Here is a 19,665-nt window from a genome sequence, read left to right on the forward strand (position 1 = left end):
TTGTAAAGTAATTGTAAAAAATAGCATCATATAGCAAGCACTGGCCCCTTATTAACTTCCCCTCTGAATCCAAATTCATATATTAGTGTAATATTAAATATTATATTATATTTAATATTAAGAAAAATAATTACAAAATGAAAATCCAGCAGTAAGGTTTCCTGTCAACACTTATATCTACTAAATAAATTACTTTTATATTGTGCAGTACTATAGCTTAGAGTCTTACCACAGATCTTCTCCATTCTTTATGTAGAAAACCCGACTAACATGGCCTTTACATTTGAATAGGAACCTTCGTGAACAGCTGAACTGTTTTCAGATTTAAGAAAGATACCTGTTATCTAAAGCTGACATTAGAGAAAAGCTCCTCCTGTTCCCATGTGTTATCCCCTCTGCTCTGTCATTCGGTTTGTCTGATAAAGCACACAGAGATAAAAACGGTGGGAAAGTAGTTTGTAAATGTCTCTATAGAGAGCATGATTGGCATGGTAATTATGGTCTGTTTTAAAGTCAATTAAGGGGAAAAGGTGAACTGTTGAGTCAAACGTCCTCGATGCAATCTCCTTCCCAGGTGTTCTCTTAATGACTGAGACTACTTTCACTCGTTGCACTTTACATATATTTTCATGCCAACGCTTTGAATGCAGGATTTCCACTTTTAAGACATTACTTTTCCAATTAAGTATTGCTTTAAGTAAATTATCTTCAACCTTTGCTGACGAGTCTTTCACTGGTCATGATTATCTTGAAGAAAATGTTGATTTCTCTGAGCTTTAAATGTTATTTGGATTCGTTTTGAAGCATTATATATTGCTACTCTTCTCCCACTGCATGGCTCTGAAGCGGGAACGCCTCAGACTTTTATTTGGATTTTTTAGATGGTTTTCACCACTCTGTGAATTTGTAAAGAAATCCACAATGCACTTTTGTTCATCACGCTAACTGGCAATGAGGACACAACATTTTCTTTTACATACATGTGTCCTTTTAATCAAATCTGCATTGGTCAAATGAAGAGGAATTTTTACAGCGACTTAAAAAGTTATAAGAAATATGTTTGGTCACATTTGGGCGTATTATTACTCTTAAAACACCCTGTACATTTCAAGCTAATTAAAGCTAAGGTAATTAATAATAATCCACATTTTATACACTGTAATATTATCCTATTTTACTTGGCTGTGCAATGTGCATCTTTTAACTTCTTATCTATTTATAAACCTTTTAAAAATATTATTACGTTTAATTTATTCATTCTCAATCATTTAGTATTTATTTTAAGTTGTTATTATTTTTGTTGTATTTTTAAAATTCTCATTCTAATTCAACAAAGCAGGTTAAAAAGTGAAATGTGAAAACTGGAACACAAGAGGGCGGCCTCACTGTGCTAACCAGGGACGGGGTTCATGTCTCTCACTGCTGCTCCTGGTTGTGTGGATTTTATTATTCAGTCCTGAACAAATGAGACACAGTTTAATATCATTACATGTATATGGACAGGTGGACAGGTGGACAGGTGGATTATAACTTTACACCTGTGATAGAAACACTCAATGCTTTCCAGCTAACTAACAAACAAACATGTGTTGGTACTGAAGGCCTTAACAGTATTAATAATAATTGTGTTACAGCGTTTTAATTATAGGACAAAAATAAATAGAAAAAATTGAAAAGATAAAGAAGTTATAGTAAAAATGTAAAATGTGTGCCTTGTACTACAGTATAGAACAGCAACAAACTAAAATGTGTATTTACAATAAAAACCATAGTGAGAATGGATCAATGATTTAATGCAGAGTATTATAAATTCATAAGATGATTAAGTTTGTTTATGAAAATGGAGGCTGCAGAATAAACATAGGTGGTTTTGTCTTTGTTTTTTACTCTCTGTAAAGTTTACATCCTCTGAGCAGTGACTGTAGTTCGTCACATTCCACCACTACATGACTTCCTTGTTCAAACGGAAAACACATTCAGTCCAGACTACATATCCCAGAGGTCTTTGCGACAGTGTCATCTACTTCCGGTTGCTTCCATCCTGTCGGAAGGGAAACATATGACTCGTCTGCTGCGTTGAGACTGAAACCTGCAGACTAAAACCTTCCAAAGGCTGCTTTGGGAAACCAAAACAAACATTTGGAGCCAGTTTCAAAGGTGAGAACTATAAATTAGGCTTTTAAAAAACCGTTCAAATGCGTGAGTTTGAGCTAACGAGCTAGCTTGGTTGTTTCCTGAACGCCTGTAAACACCTTTACTGTGGTCTCTCTGGAAACACCATGTTATTTATTTCACCGTTTTCTGTTTGTTATTTTGCATGTTGCAAATGCTATGAGGCTATGCTAAGGAATCCACAGTGGTGTTGGTGCTGTTGTTGTTGTTGTTGTTGTTGTTGGCCTACTCCCTGCACCAGGAAACCGGGTTTTTCCAGCACAAAATCAGGAATATCCAGTATTTAAAATGATGCCGTGCAGCTTTGACTTGAAGCTAGTTTTCCTCAACAGACTTTAGCATCATCATGGGAACCAGTGGAGGAATGTGCATTTATTAATAGTGTATTTAAGGTCAAATTTGAGGTATTTGTGCTTATGGTAATTCGATTTTATGCTATTTCTACTTCTAATTGACCTACATTTTAGATGGAAATATTGCACATTTTACTCCTGTGCATTTATTTGACACCTGTAGATACTTTGCAGATTTAGGTTATTAATTCAACATGTGATCACCTTATAATGTATGCTATATTATTATGGTTTAATTTACACAGAGCATTTAACGTAAACTCTTTATGCATCAATTCATTCTAATACAGTCTAAATATATACATATGATTCTGAAATTGATCGTTTTGCATTTTTCTTTTGTTTTTTAAAGTTTGCACACTTTTTAACATCCTTAAGTTAGCAGTAGTAGAAAATGCATTTACTGAATAACTGTATTTCAGTACAATTCGGACGTATTTGTACTGTATTTCCAGATTATGCCATCTGTACTGATGCTGAAAATACACCAGCCAATAAATTATGATATATTAAGTAGAACATCTTCTTCCACCTCAGAACTAAACTGTAGTGTGCACCTATTTAAATACGTGCATTTTTAAGTGCAGTATGCATATTTGGTAAATGCAAAACACCAGAATAAAATGTGAGCACAGCTTTGAGTTTTTGTTTTTCACCTGCTCTTAATATTATCCTCACATTATTACGTTTGTTGTCACGTACTGCTGTAGATATGTCTAGACTCGGTGACATCCAGGCCACTCATGAGTTTCCTCTGCAGCCTGAAAGATGTGCCTCCTCTGTCTTACCTTCCATATCATTAATCTGCCAACTCTTCCTCAATCAATCAATTTACTTCTTGTCTGTGTGTCAAAAAAAGTGGGAAATATCCATCATTATCCCAAATTCACGTCTTCAGATTGTTCAACAAGGAGCCAGAGATCTTACATTTGCTTTCCTATATGAGCAATACATTTCACTCAGTGTGTGCTTGTTGTTATCAATTTAGACGTCCTGATTTTGTTTTACGACATCTCTACATACAATTCCATTAAAGGGTGATAAATCATCATAGTTAAATACCTCACAGGAGCTGTTCATCTGTTTTACGGAAAGGAAAACACAGCAGGGGTTCTGATAGAGTAACTGTACACTTCCTGCTCCGCACTAATCTGCCGACAGAAGCGGTTATTTTATCTCAGCTAGTGGAGACCATACCAGAACTACAGGAGAGTAAAAACCTGACCTACATTCATCATGTGGAAGAAAGAACTCTCCAGATGAATGAGAACATTGCTCTGTGTTGTGTCTTAAGAGGCTAAAAAAGAAATCAATTGGATTTAGGAGACCTGATCTGATATGTTTTTATATATATTTACTGTGAAGACTGAGCTGCTGTTCATGCTGATGAACCGCTCTGGTGTCACAGCTTTATGCACAAATATGCTCTGATCTGATCTGAAGAGAGAGCTTGTTCTGCGTGACTGCAGATGCACGATATTTCTGCAGAAACACAAATATTTCAGTCTTATCCACTAATCCGTAGGAATCCTGTGACCAGCAGTGCAGACGTACCACTTACTCCTTTTGGGATATGTTAGAATTAGTAAGTAGTCCAACTCCACTTATTTAAGGAGCCGATTTAAGGACACATATTCTGCTCAAATATCAGTATGTAGCGTCTCTACTTTAAAGAGTCCTCTCCTGCTGATGTTCAGGTGTATATCAGTATGTAGTGTCTCTACTTTAAAGAGTCCTCTCCTGCTGATGTTCAGGTGTATATCAGTATGTAGTGTCTCTACTTTAAAGAGTCCTCTCCTGCTGATGTTCAGGTGTATATCAGTATGTAGAGTCTCTACTTTAAAGAGTCCTCTCCTGCTGATGTTCAGGTGTATATCAGTATGTAGTGTCTCTACTTTAAAGAGTCCTCTCCTGCTGATGTTCAGGTGTATATCAGTATGTAGAGTCTCTACTTTAAAGAGTCCTCTCCTGCTGATGTTCAGGTGTATATCAGTATGTAGAGTCTCCACTTTAAAGAGTCCTCTCCTGCTGATGTTCAGGTGTATATCAGTATGTAGAGTCTCTACTTTAAAGAGTCCTCTCCTGCTGATGTTCAGGTGTATATCAGTATGTAGAGTCTCTACTTTAAAGAGTCCTCTCCTGCTGATGTTCAGGTGTATATCAGTATGTAGAGTCTCTACTTTAAAGAGTCCTCTCCTGCTGATGTTCAGGTGTATATCAGTATGTAGTGTCTCTACTTTAAAGAGTCCTCTCCTGCTGATGTTCAGGTGTATATCAGTATGTAGAGTCTCTACTTTAAAGAGTCCTCTCCTGCTGATGTTCAGGTGTATATCAGTATGTAGTGTCTCTACTTTAAAGAGTCCTCTCCTGCTGATGTTCAGGTGTATATCAGTATGTAGTGTCTCTACTTTAAAGAGTCCTCTCCTGCTGATGTTCAGGTGTATATCAGTATGTAGAGTCTCTACTTTAAAGAGTCCTCTCCTGCTGATGTTCAGGTGTATATCAGTATGTAGAGTCTCTACTTTAAAGAGTCCTCTCCTGCTGATGTTCAGGTGTATATCAGTATGTAGTGTCTCTACTTTAAAGAGTCCTCTCCTGCTGATGTTCAGGTGTATATCAGTATGTAGTGTCTCTACTTTAAAGAGTCCTCTCCTGCTGATGTTCAGGTGTATATCAGTATGTAGAGTCTCTACTTTAAAGAGTCCTCTCCTGCTGATGTTCAGGTGTATGTCAGTATGTAGAGTCTCTACTTTAAAGAGTCCTCTCCTGCTGATGTTCAGGTGTGTATCAGTATGTAGAGTCTCTACTTTAAAGAGTCCTCTCCTGCTGATGTTCAGGTGTATATCAGTATGTAGTGTCTCTACTTTAAAGAGTCCTCTCCTGCTGATGTTCAGGTGTATATCAGTATGTAGAGTCTCTACTTTAAAGAGTCCTCTCCTGCTGATGTTCAGGTGTATATCAGTATGTAGTGTCTCTACTTTAAAGAGTCCTCTCCTGCTGATGTTCAGGTGTATATCAGTATGTAGAGTCTCTACTTTAAAGAGTCCTCTCCTGCTGATGTTCAGGTGTATATCAGTATGTAGTGTCTCTACTTTAAAGAGTCCTCTCCTGCTGATGTTCAGGTGTATATCAGTATGTAGTGTCTCTACTTTAAAGAGTCCTCTCCTGCTGATGTTCAGGTGTATATCAGTATGTAGAGTCTCTACTTTAAAGAGTCCTCTCCTGCTGATGTTCAGGTGTATATCAGTATGTAGTGTCTCTACTTTAAAGAGTCCTCTCCTGCTGATGTTCAGGTGTATATCAGTATGTAGTGTCTCTACTTTAAAGAGTCCTCTCCTGCTGATGTTCAGGTGTATATCAGTATGTAGAGTCTCTACTTTAAAGAGTCCTCTCCTGCTGATGTTCAGGTGTATATCAGTATGTAGAGTCTCTACTTTAAAGAGTCCTGTATGTAGTAGTAATAATAATAGTACATTTTATTTATGGGCGCCTTTCAAAGCTCTCAAGGACACCTTACAGATCATAATTAGGAACAAGCACCTTACATCTATTGGGCATTTCTCTACTGTATGCTTTCCTAATAGTGGCTGCATAACTTCCTCATACCAGCCCCTGAAATGGGGAACTCACTGCACTCACTGTGAAAGACCTGCAACACTTGGTGAGGGTTTTGTATTTTTCCCAGGGACTTTTTAAAGCTGTATTAGTTGGGCCGTGTGTGTGTGGGATTCATAATGCTCCTTACATATGAGGAGTGTCTCTGGCTTGAGACTTCCTGAACAAAGCTCAGTATACCTTGAGTAATACCTGCACTTAATAAAGGCTGCTGTAGTGATCGAAACTCTCTGGCATGTGAAGAGGAACCTGGTAGATGGTTGTGCTTTCACTGGAGGTTACAGTAAATGAGTTGACCGCCCTTGCTTCTCGTAGCTCCCTCTTTTCCATTAGATCCCATTGACTGTGTCCCAAGGAACGTCTGAAGTCTTACAAATAATGTGGGAAATGCAGCTTTACACTTCTGTGTTTTAGTTTTAATAACCTGCTGTTTAAACTGGAGATTTCCCCGTTAAAAGTCATTCATTAACGGCTTCTAACCGAGTGTTTGAGGTCAGTTGATGCCTAAATTAGGCTTAAGAAGGCTGAGGAGAAGCACTCGAGTATAAGGGATGCAAACGAGGATGTCACGTGTTCACAGTTTTTTTTTATTGACCTCTATTCTAGTGACTTACTGTTAGTGCTAAAGCGTAATCAGTTTCACTTCCTGAAGCAAAGACGCTGTGATGTGTCGTGGATGCTCTGGTCAGAGGTCATCTGTTATCTGGGTCAGGTGACCAATCTGATTCACAATGATCCTGTGAGGAAATAAAAGAAGGAATGCAATCACAGGTTGGTCTGTGTTAAGCCACCAACAAACCTCAGTGTGTTGTGTTCTTTATTGCCTGCAGACGTCTGTGAGAAAATGAGCCTCGTTAAATATTTAAAGGTTATCGTCTGGTTTTAGGTGTTCTTTAACACAGCAAACAGTTCATTTTTTAAAATTTCGAAGTTGAAATAAATGAGGAAGTGGCCTTTGCTTTGGGGGCGGGGCTACCTTGTGATTGACAGCTGAAAATCACTGAGATATTTTTGCTTTATTTAGTTGGTTTTTGTTGCCAAATGTATTTTATGCTGGAGAATGTAAATGTATTTAAAGCATGTGGTCATAGAAAAGTAGGCTATGTTGAAAATATTATAAAATACTTAAATTAGTTTGTAATTATATATCATTTTGATTTGTTGAACGATATCCTTTTAATAAATAGGCATAGTGTTTAAAAAGTAATAGCGTCAAATTACATAAAAGAATTATAGTATATATATGTCGGAAATATTGTGGAAAAATATATATTATAGTATGTGTTTTTTTGTCAGAAATTATAATGATTAAAGAATAATAATGTGAAAAAAGTCCTGTTGAAAAATATTAAAAAATACTTAATTATATTTAATTTTGTTTGTTTGAATAATTTCATGAAAGCCTGATATTATATTATGTCCACAAATATTTAAAAAATAGTCATAGTGTTGTATATTGAAAAAGTAATAGTATAAAACTACGTAAAATAAAAATATGGTGAAAAATGTATATATTAAAGATTGTCGATTTTTTTTTGGGTCAAAAATTGGAATGAAAATAATGTGGAAAAAGTCACGTTACTGTTTGTTGGAACGTGTCTTGTCAAAGAATATTAAAGATCAATTTTATAATATTATGTAATCAAATAATAGGGAAAGAGCCACGTGGTTGTATTTAGAAAAGGTCATACTAGGTAAATATGGAACAAAGGTTATGATGGTCTGTTGATGAATGTCATAGAAAAGTCACTCATCTAAAAAGTATAATGAAACTCAGTGTTTAAATACATGTGTAAACAGTCAGGAGTAGAACATGTGGATCTGAAACCCCAGTTCCTCTTCCTCCTCCTTCCTGTAGCTGCAGTGATGAAGGTGAGCTCCTCACAGAGAGTCTTCCTCCACTGACCCTCCTCTTCCTCCTCTAACCTCCTTGTGGACCTGCTGAGGGCGGGGGGGCGACCCGGGATGGACAGCAGGTGCAGCAGCAGCGCAGACTCCCGGCTGACGGCCAGGGGGGGCGGCTACTCCATCAACAGCACCCCCATCTCCACCCGCATGGAGTCCTTCGAGGCCGGGGAGAAGAAGTGCATCTCCGACGTGAGGAGGACCTTCTGCCTCTTCGTCACCTTCGACCTCCTCTTCATCACCCTGCTCTGGATCATAGAGCTCAACGTAAGCACACCAGAACCAATACTACCAGTACTACCAATACCAGTACTACCAATACTACCAGTACTACCAATACTACCAGTACTACCAGTACTACCAATACCAGTACTACCAATACTACCAGTACTACCAATACCAGTACTACCAATACTACCAATACTACCAATACCAGTACTACCAATACTACCAGTACTACCAATACCAGTACTACCAATACCAATACTACCAATACCAGTACTACCAATACCAGTACTACCAATACCAATACTACCAATACCAGTACTACCAATACTACCAATACTACCAATACCAGTACTACCAATACTACCAGTACTACCAATACCAGTACTACCAATACCAATACTACCAATACCAGTACTACCAATACTACCAATACTACCAATACCAGTACTACCAATACTACCAGTACTACCAATACCAGTACTACCAATACTACCAGTACTACCAATACCAGTACTACCAATACTACCAGTACTACCAATACCAGTACTACCAATACCAATACTACCAATACTACCAATACTACCAATACTACCAGTACTACCAATACCAGTACTACCAATACTACCAGTACTACCAATACCAGTACTACCAGTACTACCAGTACTACCCGTACTACCAATACTACCAACTACTACCAAACCATACTACCAATACTAACAATACTACCAGTACTACCAATACCATACTACCAATACTACCAGTACTACCAATACTACCAATACCAACTACCAATACCAATACTACCAGTACTACCCGTATACCATATACCAATACTACCAATACACCAATACTTACTACCAATACTACCAATAACCAATACTACCAGTACTACCATATACTACATACCATACTATAGTATATAATAGTATGTACTGAATATTTATACATTTTTAAAATACACATACTGTCGGTATACCAGTTACTCCCAAACTAAAATGAAGTTCCTACTGGATTTTTTAGCTCAAGTTTCTATAATAAGAATTATTCATAGAAAATGCATGAATCAAAATAAAACAGAGGCTCACGTTTCTCTGTGTCTGCAGCGTAACGGGGGGATTCAGTCGCAGCTGGAAAAAGAAGTGCTGCACTACGACTATCACGCCTCCTTCTTCGACATCTTTGTGAGTGTTTTTATTTCCTTTAATCCTCCCTCACACACACACACACACACACACACACACACACACACACACACACACACACACACACACACACACACACACACACACACACACACACACACACACAGTAGTACTTAGACAATAAGTGATACCAAACCCAAGACATATTGATTTCAATATAGTCCAGATTCTGTGTGTGTCGTTATAAATGCCCAAATGTGATCCATGAAGTTTAGGTACATGTAATACTAATATGTGTAGTATAACATGTAATACTAATATGTGTAGTATAACATGTAATACTAATATGTGTAGTATAATATGTAATACTAATATGTGTAGTATTTGTTTAACATGGATCTTATGTGTATTATATTTTGTACCTTGGGTTGCTCAGAGTTTGATTTGTCGATAATGAATTGCTACTTCTTTCCTAAATGTTTCCTTCCTCTTCTTCTTACTCTCCTCTTCCTCCTCTCTACTCCTCCTCTCTTCTTCCTCCTCTCTGTTCTTCCTCTCCACTTCTCCTCTCTTCTTCCTCTCTCCTCCTTTCCTCTTCCTCCTCCTCCTCCTCCTCTCCTCTTCCTCCCTCAGGTCCTGGCAGTCTTCAGGTTTGCTGTCCTCATCTTGGCGTACGCTGTCTGCCGGCTCCGTCACTGGTGGGCCATCGCTGTGAGTGGTCTTTATTTTCAGGTGTAGCATTGTACTGTATTTCAGCCAGCAGGGGGCGCTGTTCAGTTAACCTCTGCTCAACTACTTCCTCTAATCCTCTGATTGGTTGATTTTCTTTACTGATACACCTTATGATGACACCTTTGCTGTCTGTCTGCTCAGATCACCACTGCAGTCAGCTGTGCTTTCCTCATCGTTAAAGTCATTTTATCAAAGGTAAGATTCTCAGGATCCATTATTATTAAAAGGAGACGTGTATCTGTTCAGTTTCACAAAGATAACCTCCATTCTTTATTAATGTTACCCTGTTTTATACAGAATGTTCTGTAGTTTTCTTGGGACCTCCCTCCTTATATGTGCTGTAAACGCTCTCACAGCTGCTGTCCCAGGGTGCGTTCGGGTACCTGCTGCCCATCATCTCCTTCGTGTTGGCCTGGATAGAAACCTGGCTGCTGGACTTCAAGGTGCTGCCGCAGGAGGCCGAGGAGCTCAGCAGTGAGTCGCTCCTTTAATATATATATATATTTATAAAGCACAGTTCAACAAGGCAATGAATCTACTTTACAACAAACATTACAAGCGTTCGATATAGAAATGCACAGCCTCTTCCACCCAGTCGTTTTAAGGCGATTTGCCTTATTTTGCAAAGAATGCTGTATTTGAGCGACCAAAGGTGAACTAATGGCATTAATGAAGCAGGAAATTAAACAAAAGTATAATTGTTTTTACATGTTGGTGGGTGGGGATGAAATTTGATCAGCAAACATGTGTATTATCAGCTGTTTCTGTACTTTCTATTACAATGAATTGGGTGAAATGATTACGTTTGGGAGGTAGTTCAATCCCTTGTTCACCAAGTTAGTTAAACAATTGGACATGAAACGAAATTAGGACATTTTTGATTGAGAGGTAGATTAAATAATGGGGGGGGGGTCCCAGGAGATTTGAGATTAATCCAGCATGTAGGAAATCCCCATTAAAGCTGAATTCTATTCTGTTTCATTGATTTTTACATGTTGTTATAAATCTTTTATAGAATTGCTTTTTTTTTAAAATAGGGACCAGTTGGTTAGGAGAGCCACAGACAGGAAGTGGGAGATAATTGAGGACATTTTCCTGGCCTTTCAGAGACAAAAACTATGAACTCATTGAGAAAATACCTTCAGAATGAATCAACACTGTTAATAACTGCTGCCTTAATCTGTTCAATTCCAAATCTGAACATTTATACTCCTTAAAAGGTTTTTTCCCAGAAGATGTACAGGTGATTAAAACACTTTACCGTAATGTAAGCTGGGAACTTTCAGTCCCTTACTATCACTATAGATGTTAGAATGTCTAAAGTGCACTTTAAGGCCTTTTTATTCCTTTGGTGTTTTTCTTGGCTTCCTTTTTTTTAAGGGCTTTTTTAATAATGACGTTTTCGTTTCTCAGAAATCATCGTGAGTTCCAGCCTTAGTCACTACGTAGATTTTATCTAGAGCCATTTCAGATTCAACTTCCACTGCTGTTAATGCTCCTCTGTTTTTAGTTGATCTCGTTCTGTGATTATTAGTGGCAGAAATGAAAGGAATATGAATGTAATTTGACTCACGACTCCTCCTCTGTGCCTCAGGATATCAGTCCATCGTGGAAGCAGAACGAGCTCCTCTCATGGGTCCGGGTCCGCTCTCTGACGGCCAGTTCTACTCTCCACCGGAGTCCGTGGCAGGTCAGTGAACGCACCACAACACCTCAAACTCAGCGTGTGTCTCCTGTCAGTTTCAGTAACTCTGAACCTTCTCACTCTCTGCCTCTATGAATGATATATTTATCCTGGGGAACATTGGGATGGTGTGACAGTTTTAAAATAAAACAGAAGATAAAAAGATCAAGTAAATCATAATAAATATGTTTAGTGGTTTGTTATTATTAATACAATGTTTGTGCTGAATTTCAGAGTGTGAAAGGTTTCTCTGACCGTGTCAGTTATCACCTCGTCCCGCTGAGGTGTTTCTCCTGTGTTTTCAGACTCTGACGAGGAGCTGGACGATAAACATGATCCAGAAAAAGGGCTTATTCAGCAGGTGACCTAACAGGTGAACAGGGGGGCCCCAAAAATCTGCATTTTCACCCAAACCATGAACCAGGTATTGACTCTTTTCCCCTTTCTGTCCTCCTCAGGGTCGGCTCTTCTGAAGAACCTCTGCCTTACGCATTCATCCATACTTTTTATTTGCCTCTGAGAAGTCTCTGTTTAATCATACCCACAATGCACCTTGCTGTCTGATATCAGCCTTCTGCATGTGCACCTTGGCCTGGAAAAAGTGCCGCTTATAAAGAGGCATATATTCCCTTTCACAGGGTCGTCGTCCTCACATTGAATATTCTCTGGTGCTTGAAGGAGGATTCATATTAGTGGATATTTACACACAAAACTGCACGCTGAATTGGACTTCCACACAGATTTAATCAGAACGTTTTACATCCGTTTCAGAGGGTTTTTACTCGATGTTTGATCAAAACACTGTTTATTTCTTCTCTTAGGTATACATCTGTTTACTTTTCTATGTGTCTTCATGTGCTTGGGTTTGAATTTACTGTAAAAGAAAATAAGCTTGCTCCAAAAACTCTGCAAAATTAAAATGAAGGAATTTCTTTTTGGCCAGTTTTGAACCGTTGGAGCAGGGTGTGTAGCAAATGTGATTTTACGTAACGGAGCGATGAATGTGCAGCACTTAAACGGAGTATATGAACTGTGAGCTGTTCTAAAAGAGCTGCTGTTACACCCATGTGGAGCTCCACATCATATAAAACATGTATATATGTATTCATGCATGCCTTACAAGCCGAGTGATTTTGTTTTTATGGAAAGGTCTGGAGAAAGGAATCATTAAAATGTGAAATCTGTGGAGTGGACCTTTTTCTTTTCATTTCAGGTGAAAGTACTTATTTTGCTTAATGATAGATTTCTGAATATTCGTGCTGTAGTGTTGCATCATAATACATTAAACTCATGTTTCTGAAATGGTTCTGTTTAGCATAGACCCGGGCCTTTAAACAAACTATATCACGACTTATTTTATCAACAAAATATTCCATGAATTTTCTACATTTTTTCGACACTCTCTCGTGACTTATACTCAGGCTCAGTAGGGGTCTTGGACTGGGAATCGTAGGGTCGCCGGTTCAAGTCCCCGAACACACTTGAAATATGGAAAGTGGACTGCTACTTGGAGAGGTCCCAGTTCACCTCCTAGGCCCTGCTGTGGTGCCCTTGAGGGGCAAGGCACCGGACACCTCCAATCCCCCCCTCCCCATTGCTCCCCGGGCGCTGCACAATAGCTGCCCACTGCTCCTAGTACTAGGATGGGTTAAATGCAGAGGACACATTTCACTGTGTGCTCTGCTGTGTGCATGTATGTGACAATAAGGAGGGTTTCATCCTCAGATTCTATCTTTCAGATTTTTATTTTATGACTTTTTACAATATTTTAGGAACATACTATTCTGTCATTTAATTTCCACATGACTTTAATTCGTCATACTTCAGTATATATATATATATTTTTTTTCCACATACTTTACGGCGACTCTTTTCAAGATTCAATTGTTGTGACCTTATTTAATATCTTTCAGACTTTTCTTTAACTTTTCTATATTTTTCCCAAAATACTATGACTTATTTTAAAACTAAATGTTGTCCTTTTTCCGTATTCTGAAATCCTATACCATAACTTTTTGACATGCTATACAGCGTGGCTCAGTCAGTAGGGACTTGGTCTTGGGACCGAAGGGTCGCCAGTTCACGTCCCGATCGGACCAAAAAAAAAATCAAAATATGGAGTGAGCTGGTAGCTGGAGAGGTGCTAGTTCTCCTCCTAGGCCACTGCCGAGGTGCCCTTGAGCAAGGCACCTAACCTCTATCTGCTCCCTTGGCGCCGGGTACCTGGCTGCCTCTCTGCTCTGCCACCTCTCCTCTGCATGTGGTTGTGTGCATGTATATCCTCTGTGTGTAATGTGTGTCAACACAACAGAGTAGAGAAAGCTATTTCCCTGTAAGGGATTAATAAAGTATGTCTTCTTCTTCTTCTACGACTTCTTCAACATCTTATTTTACAGCCTTTTTTATTTTTACTATACATTGACTTATTTTCCTCATAGTAAATATATTTTTGTTCAACATACTATAACTTTTCTTTCACATACTATGAATATATACGTTTTCATAGGTTAACACACATCTGTACACGGACATAAAGCCAGAGAATGTTTGTTGTAATACCGTTTTATTATTTTTCACATCTTCATTGACAGTCAAGAACCCGAGGCGTCGCAGTGACCCGTGTGTCCACAGATCTACCGGCCGCCTCTCGCTCGCTCAGAAACTCTGTCCTCTGGAAATAAATACAATACTGATTTTTTATTTTCTAAAAGAAGAAGATTCTAACCTACGTCTCAGAGTCTGTCTGTAGCCACAGTCTGGAAATGATCCCACATTTATCACTACACTACGGCACGACACATGGAGGTAAACAGATCCCCTCTCCCCAGAGAACGGGTGAGAGGAGGACAAAAAATAAACTGTGACGCAGTGAAGTCCTGCAGCTGCACATCCACAACATGGGGGGGAAATACTGAGACCACCTGCAAGCATACGTCCTTTTTAACCATCAAACGTAAGATATGAGTGGAGGGAGTTTCAGGATACGTTGGGTAAATACTGCATAAGAGCATTATTTTTAACCCACCAAATGTCCAATAATGGCATGTTTTGCAGAACATTTGACAACAATGCAGAAAAATTATGTAAATATAAGTTTTTCTCGTTTTAATTCATGACAACATTTCTTATCTATGAGCCAAAGAGTTTCAGGATACTTTGCTTTAGTTCAAATGTAAAATACTGCAGTTATTTTTGCCTTATTTTGCAAAGAATGCTGTATTTGAGCAACCAAAGGTGAACTAATGGCATTAATGAAGCAGGAAATTAAACAAAAGTATAATTGTTTTTACATGTTTGTGGGTGGGGATGAAATTTGATCAGCAAAAATGTGTATTATCAGCTGTTTCTGTACTTTCTATTACATTTAATTGGGTGAAATGATTACGTTTGGTAGGTCATTCAATCCCTTGTTCACCCAGTTAGTTAAAAAATTAGGCATGAAACGAAATTAGGACATTTTTGATGGAGAGCTAGATTAAATAATGGGGGGGGGGGGGTCCCAGGAGATTTGAGATAATCCAGCATGTAAGAAAATCCCCATTAAAGCTGAATTTGATTCTGTTTCATTGATTTTTACATGTTGTTATAAATCTTTTATAGAATTGCTTTTTTTAAAATAGGGACCAGTTGGTTAGGAGAGCCACAGACAGGAAGTGGGAGATAATTGAGGACATTTTCCTGGCCTTTCAGAGACAAAAACTATGAACTCATTGAGAAAATACCTTCAGAATGAATCAGCACTGTTAATAACTGCTGCCTTAATCTGTTCAATTCCAAATCTGAACATTTATATTCCTTAAAAGGTTTTTCCCCAGAAGATGTACAGGTGATTAAAACACTTTACCGTAATGTAAGCAGCTGGGAGGACATCTGAAGAGGTTTAACAAATAAAAGCTGTTTAAGTATAGATTTCTGATATACGGTAAATAATGGTTACTATTTTGTAAAGAAACTAAACATTTTTGACGTGTTTATAAGATTTAAACCTAAAGTAGGAGCCGTTTGGTTTGGAGAGCTGCAGACAGGAAGTCAGACATCATTAAGGGACGGACCAGCAAACTCAGCAAAAGCCAAATCCTAACTCGATCAACTTTGGAGGAGCTGCGATGCTAAATGTTTAAAGCTTTACTATCAGGAAGGTGGGCTCAGCATTTTATCCCTCTGTGATTCTAAGAAGCAGCTGAACAGGAGCGTCACGTGGAAACTAAAGGAGCTGATCAGAAGTGAAATGTAGGCACAGAGAAACAAGACGAGGTGGACAGGATCGCAGCGCTCCACTCACAGATCCCCTGAATTTGGCAAACAAAACAAACTAACTGTATTTTAATAACTGTAGCAATATTCACACTAACTCCAGTTTCTCTGGTGCGATGTTTTCCACCTCTCCTTCTATGATTGCAAATTAAACAACGAGAGCTGTTGGACATCCTAACATGTTTCTCCATTTTCTGACATACAAAAAAAAACCAACAACAACAACAACGAATAATCAGCAGGTGAATTAATGGTAAACAAAGTGAACAATCTCCAATAAAAAAAATACTGATTGCTCGAGACACAAGCTGCATGTAAACCAGCAAATCAGGACTTGTTTTCATCCTGTTTTGGTTGTTTTTGTTCATATTTCTCTGGTGGAAAAGCAGCAGGTTATTACATCCAGCCAGCAGGGGGCGTCAGAGGGACGGCATGGAGGCTGATCTTCAGGAAATAATACTGCTTAAGGTTTTAGAAAGACTACATAGTGAGTTATCTGAGCTTTTCCAGCTTACAAATGCCCTTAATTAACCTCCTAAAATGTCACATGACAGTAAATCCAATCCAATCAATTTCATTTTAAAGTTATGACTACATTGTGTTCATTCTTCCAGCTCCAAAGAAGAGTTTCTAGAGCCCAAAATACTTAATAATAGTGTTATAATAAAGGCTAAATGGCTATGGTTTGGCACATTAACTACTGGGCCTGATCTAGAGCTAGAATGATTAGCAATTAGCCGACTTTAAATGAACATTTCTGATAATCAATTAATCAATTAGCCGTTGAATCTGTCTGGACTTTTTGGACGACATGTGATGGGTTTTTTTCCCACATCTTTCTGACTGTTTCTCTTCAGCTCAAGCCGTTAATCTGTAAGGTAGTTAATCGAGGAATAGTTAGTAGATTTATAGAGAAAGAAAACAATCATTGGCTGCAGCTCACAGTAGATTCACTCTGCACTTTATCCAGTGGTTTCTTTTTGCTAAACGTCGAACACCGTTCACAGCCTTCCTTTGACTTTCAGATGTGTGGCACGTCTAAAAACTGCCCATCCTGTTCGGTCATTACCCAGAAATCATTGGGACTACCTTTTTAAAATGCTAAGCAACAAACGTGTCCAAATCAGGATCCATCGCAGCAGCTTTCTGAGGGACTACTTCTACTGCGGGAACGCCCCGCTCCGATCCCAGCATAGTTAGTTTTTTTCCTCAGGAATGTGGTCAGGAGGGAAATGCAGATCTGGGGGTAAACCACTTATCACGGTGCCAAGTCAGGAGGGGGGGCAGCTCGGGGGTGTGTGGATGCATTGTATGGAGCTGGAGAACAATCCCAGGAGGCCTCGCATCAAGCAGGAATTCATCCTGTGCTTCCAAGCTGCTTAGCCCAGTGACCGGGGGGTGGTGGGGGGGGGCTTTTCACGGACAAAAAAAAATGGACGCTAAACAGTTTTTTTCTCCACATAGCACCATGCCATCGGTTTCCAGTTCTGAACACGAGGTGTCACATTTCCAAAGGTTTTTTATTATTTTTTGTTATTTTATTTGTGAGTGACCGGAAAACAAAAACAGGAACGTCTCGCATGACGGTGAGGAAATAAAAAGAGAGAAGAAGAAGAAGAAGCACGGGAGGATGAAGCTGAGGTATCTGTTCACGCTCTCTTCCTGCTTCACTGTGAGGCCCGCGGCGACAGAAGGCACATACTGCCGAGGTGAGGGGGGGGGGGTTGTTCTTGAAGCGATGAACTCTCCGAAGCGTTCGTCCGCAGACAGATGACAAAGAAAACAAAGCTTTCCATTATCTCACCGGCCCAGCAGAGCCTCTCCTCTCCACAGAATCAGAGGTTCTGTTTCCAGTAGATGTTTTTTTTTACCCAGAAGCCCCTCTGAGAGCAGGGCCCCCACGTGATGATCGCTGAAACCCATCTGATTGGATGTCAGATTATTTTTGTCCCCCGCCTGCCCCCGGTTTTCCGACCTTCAAACTCGCACTGAGACGTGGTCGAGCGACCGCGCCGAAGCCGACGTCGCTGCGGGCGTCGCCGCGGGGGGGGGGAGGGGCCACTTCCTTCAGCTCGTTCCCGGGGCAACTCTGGGTGCTGACGCCGCGGTTCAGCGGGCCGGCTCGCGGCGGCGCGTTCACCGGCAGCACGTTGGGGTCGGTGCGCGGGATGTTGACGGGGCAGGACCGGGTGCGAGCGTGACCCTTGTGACCCCCCGGGTGGCAAACCAGGCTGCCCACCGTGTCGACGGGCGACAGGTGGCGCTTCATCCAGCGCTCCACTCGCTCCTCTTTGTACTTGATGGAGTACCAGGTGAGGAAGATGAAGAAGAAGCCGAAGAACTTGAGGCTGGCGGCGAGGCCGAAGTAGACGAAGCGCAGCGAGGTGACGTCGTACTCCCAGCAGGAGCCGTGCACGCCACAGTCCTGCTGCCACAGCATGCAGGTGGTGTCGATGACGGCGCCGAAGTAGATGGGCGTCGGGATGTAGGCTGAGTGGGGGAGAGAGGGACAGGAGGACAGAGAAGCATGAGAGGATAAAGTATGGAGGGAAATATAGCATAGAAAATGGACAAATGGAGTTAGGGAGAGAGGGAATATGGTAGGAAATGAAACAGGAGAGCGGAAAAAGGGGGAATAGAGACAGAGAAGGAAGGAGGGTAGAGGACAAGAAGACAAGAGAGACAGAAAGAGAAACTGAGCACAGAAACTACAACACAATTCAAACTAAGAACATCTTAACTGTACATCCTCGTTCTTTACAGCACAAATGGAACATTTCTTAAGAAGCGAGGCCTTTCAACTTGTACATTTGGCCGTATTAGTCGTGGAATAAAAAGCACATTTGTGGACCAATAGTTCTGAACTATCTGAGAAAGAAAAGACAGAAAGAAGCGTCTCAGCGCTGCGCTGAAAATACAACTTGCCGGTGGAGCATTGCGCAATACAAATAAATAAATAACAGTCAATATATCGTTTTCTTTCTAAGCTAAGCTAGAGTTCATATTTACACATATTTAGATATAAGTAAAAATGTGCAATACAAATATTTAAAACATACAATGAAATAAAGATATATAACGAGAGTTTAGTTAGTTTTAGTTCCCATTCCTATCACTATCTTTATTACACCTAATGAATACATAATAATTATAAACATAGCAAACTGTCTTTGTGTGCTAACGTGCTAAGCTACAAAAACACTGGCACTACGGCACAATACCTCGAAGCAGATAAAGGATATTTGGTTCGGTGACAGGCTCCTGCAGCTAATGCTATGCTAATGCTATCAGCCAACAGCTTGACAGGCCTCCTGCAGCTAATGCTAATGCTAATGCTAATGCTAATGAAGGACTTGACAGTGGACGTTATAGCGAAGGGTCAGTAAGGCAGTTGGACTTATTGACTCTGTTCCTATGGTTTGGCTCCTGACTGATTCCTCCTGACAGCAGCTCACTGAATGTTTCAAATCCAATCCCCCCCCCCCCCCCATTCAGGAGGCATTATAAAGACAACATCTAATTTCCCAGAGGCTTCATCAGCGCCTCGGTCAGCAGTGAGAGAATGTGCAGCGCGTTAACG

At 39.9% G+C, this 19,665-nt stretch overlaps 2 protein-coding genes across 2 annotated transcripts in view; one reads left to right on the plus strand and one right to left on the minus strand.

Moving 5' to 3' along the window:
- Positions 1 to 2,000: 2,000 nt before the first annotated feature.
- On the plus strand, positions 2,001 to 13,015 carry stard3nl (STARD3 N-terminal like). Its single transcript, XM_063885696.1, has 9 exons — positions 2,001 to 2,157; positions 7,999 to 8,312; positions 9,377 to 9,454; positions 10,049 to 10,126; positions 10,289 to 10,342; positions 10,504 to 10,621; positions 11,742 to 11,837; positions 12,137 to 12,204; positions 12,290 to 13,015. Exons 2-8 carry the CDS (start codon positions 8,106 to 8,108, stop codon positions 12,199 to 12,201), a joined length of 696 nt encoding a protein of 231 aa, XP_063741766.1. The 5' UTR covers positions 2,001 to 2,157; positions 7,999 to 8,105; the 3' UTR covers positions 12,202 to 12,204; positions 12,290 to 13,015.
- A 1,360-nt stretch (positions 13,016 to 14,375) lies between these two features.
- The window catches only part of LOC134865401 (solute carrier organic anion transporter family member 5A1-like), a 30,974-nt gene continuing 25,684 nt past the window's right edge, over positions 14,376 to 19,665 (minus strand). Inside the window, 2 exon segments of the mRNA XM_063884891.1 lie at positions 14,376 to 18,132; positions 18,134 to 18,575. Coding sequence (XP_063740961.1) covers positions 18,063 to 18,132; positions 18,134 to 18,575 — 512 coding nt within the window. The 3' untranslated portion in view covers positions 14,376 to 18,062.

The sequence above is a fragment of the Eleginops maclovinus genome, chromosome 6 (genome assembly GCF_036324505.1).
Source record: "Eleginops maclovinus isolate JMC-PN-2008 ecotype Puerto Natales chromosome 6, JC_Emac_rtc_rv5, whole genome shotgun sequence".
Lineage (NCBI taxonomy): Eukaryota > Metazoa > Chordata > Actinopteri > Perciformes > Eleginopidae > Eleginops > Eleginops maclovinus.

Excerpts from the sequence above, each read along its gene's own strand:
- stard3nl (XM_063885696.1), top strand. The coding sequence starts at position 8,106 with ATGGACAGCAGGTGCAGCAGCAGCGCAGACTCCCGGCTGACGGCCAGG. Across the intron at positions 10,622-11,741 it reads GGAGGCCGAGGAGCTCAGCA|GATATCAGTCCATCGTGGAA; the intron begins GTGAGTCGCTCC and ends TCTGTGCCTCAG. Across the intron at positions 11,838-12,136 it reads TCCACCGGAGTCCGTGGCAG|ACTCTGACGAGGAGCTGGAC; the intron begins GTCAGTGAACGC and ends CTGTGTTTTCAG.